This window comes from Dipodomys ordii, unplaced genomic scaffold, assembly GCF_000151885.1.
Source record: "Dipodomys ordii isolate 6190 unplaced genomic scaffold, Dord_2.0 Scaffold3, whole genome shotgun sequence".
In the NCBI taxonomy this organism is placed as follows: Eukaryota; Metazoa; Chordata; class Mammalia; order Rodentia; family Heteromyidae; genus Dipodomys; species Dipodomys ordii.
In genome coordinates this window covers 7603007-7604982 of record NW_012267219.1, presented here as the reverse complement: position 1 = coordinate 7604982, position 1976 = coordinate 7603007, and the positions used below count along the sequence as shown (strand labels likewise).

The following is a 1976-nucleotide window of genomic DNA, read 5'->3' as shown; positions in this document are numbered from 1 at the left end:
GATGGAGGCATAGAATTCCATTGTGTATATATACCACATTTTCTTGATCCATTCATCTACTGAGGGGCATCTGGGCTGGTTCCATATCTTAGCTATGGTAAATAATGCTGCAGTAAACATAGTTGTGCTGGTAGCTTTAGTGTGGTCTTGTTTGTAAACATTTGGGTAAATGCCCAAAAGTGGGATTGCTGGGTGATGTAACTAATTTTTAAACTGACCTGTTCCAGTTTGGGATATCTCTATAGGAATAGCCATTCAAATTGCCTGAAGTTAAATGAAGGATAAATGTGCCCTCTGTGTTGTGATAAAGATAATATATTTTTTGTTTGATCTTTATCGATTGTTCTTTATTCCTAATCAAGAACAAATCATTTCCAGAGTATGTCTTTTTAATTAAAAGGTTGAACATTAAAACTCTAGTGAGACTGTGCACTTTTGGTCTTCATAATCATTTGAGTCAGCCAGATTTTTTTTCTCAACTAGTGACTTAATGCGAAAATAAAAAATGTTTACATTGTAAAGTTTTATGGCTTCTTGTCATACTGTAGTGATGGTTTAATGCATTTTAAGGCTTTTCACTCCATAACTAAATTGGGACTAATATAGGTCTGAAAAAATATAGGACTGAAAAAAATAAATGTGAATACTGAGATCATTAACTTTGGACCTTCACATGTTTTCTTTTGCTAATAAGTTGCTGTTTTCATTACCCCTTGTTTGTTATAGCTCTACAAATTCTGATTAGAAGACTCTTTGGGTTTGAAAAGAGTTTTAAAAAATGACCCAAGTCACTGAGATGTATTTTCTAAGGGCTAGTCAATAACTTTTTTATTTCTCTAAGAGCGTTTTTTCTCAGTCCTTTTCATAGATGACAGATAAATAATATTGTTTAAGAGACCACTTTCTGTGGATTGTTCGGGTGAATGTTTTCTTCATCTTAAAGGAATTGCTCCTTTCCAAACAGAGCATCTAATTCAAGAGCTATAACTCACAGAAAGTGAATTAAGTTTTATAGACTCTTAGATGTCAGGGGTTGCAGAGCTCCTGGAGGGAAGTTACCATGCTCCCATCAGACAGAGGAACACTGGAAGTGCCTTTTCAATCTCCCTGGTTTCCATGGTACTAACTGTCAAATGTCTTTTGTTGTAGGCAGAATACTTCTATGAATTCCTGTCCTTGCGCTCTCTGGATAAAGGCATCATGGCCGACCCAACTGTCAATGTCCCTCTGCTGGGAACAGTGCCTCACAAGGCATCAGGTGGGTGGTCATTGCCTTGGAGAAAGGGGCACAGTTACAAATGGAATGGTAGCTGGGTGCCAGTGGCTCATGTCTGTAATCTGAGCTACTCAGGAGGCTGAGATGTGAGGATTGCAATACAGACATCGAGAGCAGAAAAGACTGGGAGACTCTTATCTCTAATTGACTACGAAAAGAAAAAAAGAAAAGAAAAAACAGGAGTGGAGCTATGTCTTAAGTGGTACATCACTGGCATTGAGTGAGAAAGCTAAGAGACACTGTCCAAGCCCTGAGGTGACGCCCCAATAACACACATACACACACACACACACACACACACACACACACAAATTGAATGATGATGAGATTAATATTTAAGATATAAATAGTATCTACCAATATTTGAAGATTTAAATGCCTTCCAGAGTTTAGAGTCCCTTAATTATTATCCTTGGGACAAAGTATTAGGATGATAGTGAAGAAATGATGGATTTATAATTTCTTAAAAACTCAGCAGTATAGCTGGGCGCTGGTGGCTCACGCCTGTAATCCTAGCTACTCAGGAGGCTGAGATCTGAGGATCGCGGTTCAAAGCCAGCCAGGGCAGGAGAGACCGTGAGACTCCTATCTCCAATAAACCACTAGAAAAAACCGGAAGTGGCACTGTAGCTCAAGTGGTAGAGCGCTCGCCTTGAGCTGAAGAGCTGAGGGACAGTGCCCAGGCCCAGAGTTCAAGCCC

The 1976-nt window shown here is 39.3% G+C and overlaps 1 protein-coding gene across 1 annotated transcript in view; it reads left to right on the top strand.

Moving 5' to 3' along the window:
- The window catches only part of Wif1 (WNT inhibitory factor 1), a 62370-nt gene that overhangs the window by 35036 nt on the left and 25358 nt on the right, over positions 1-1976 (top strand). The window contains exon 3 of the mRNA XM_013020211.1: positions 1150-1258. Within this exon, the coding sequence (XP_012875665.1) occupies positions 1150-1258 (109 nt within the window). The remainder of the gene's footprint in view (positions 1-1149; positions 1259-1976) is intronic.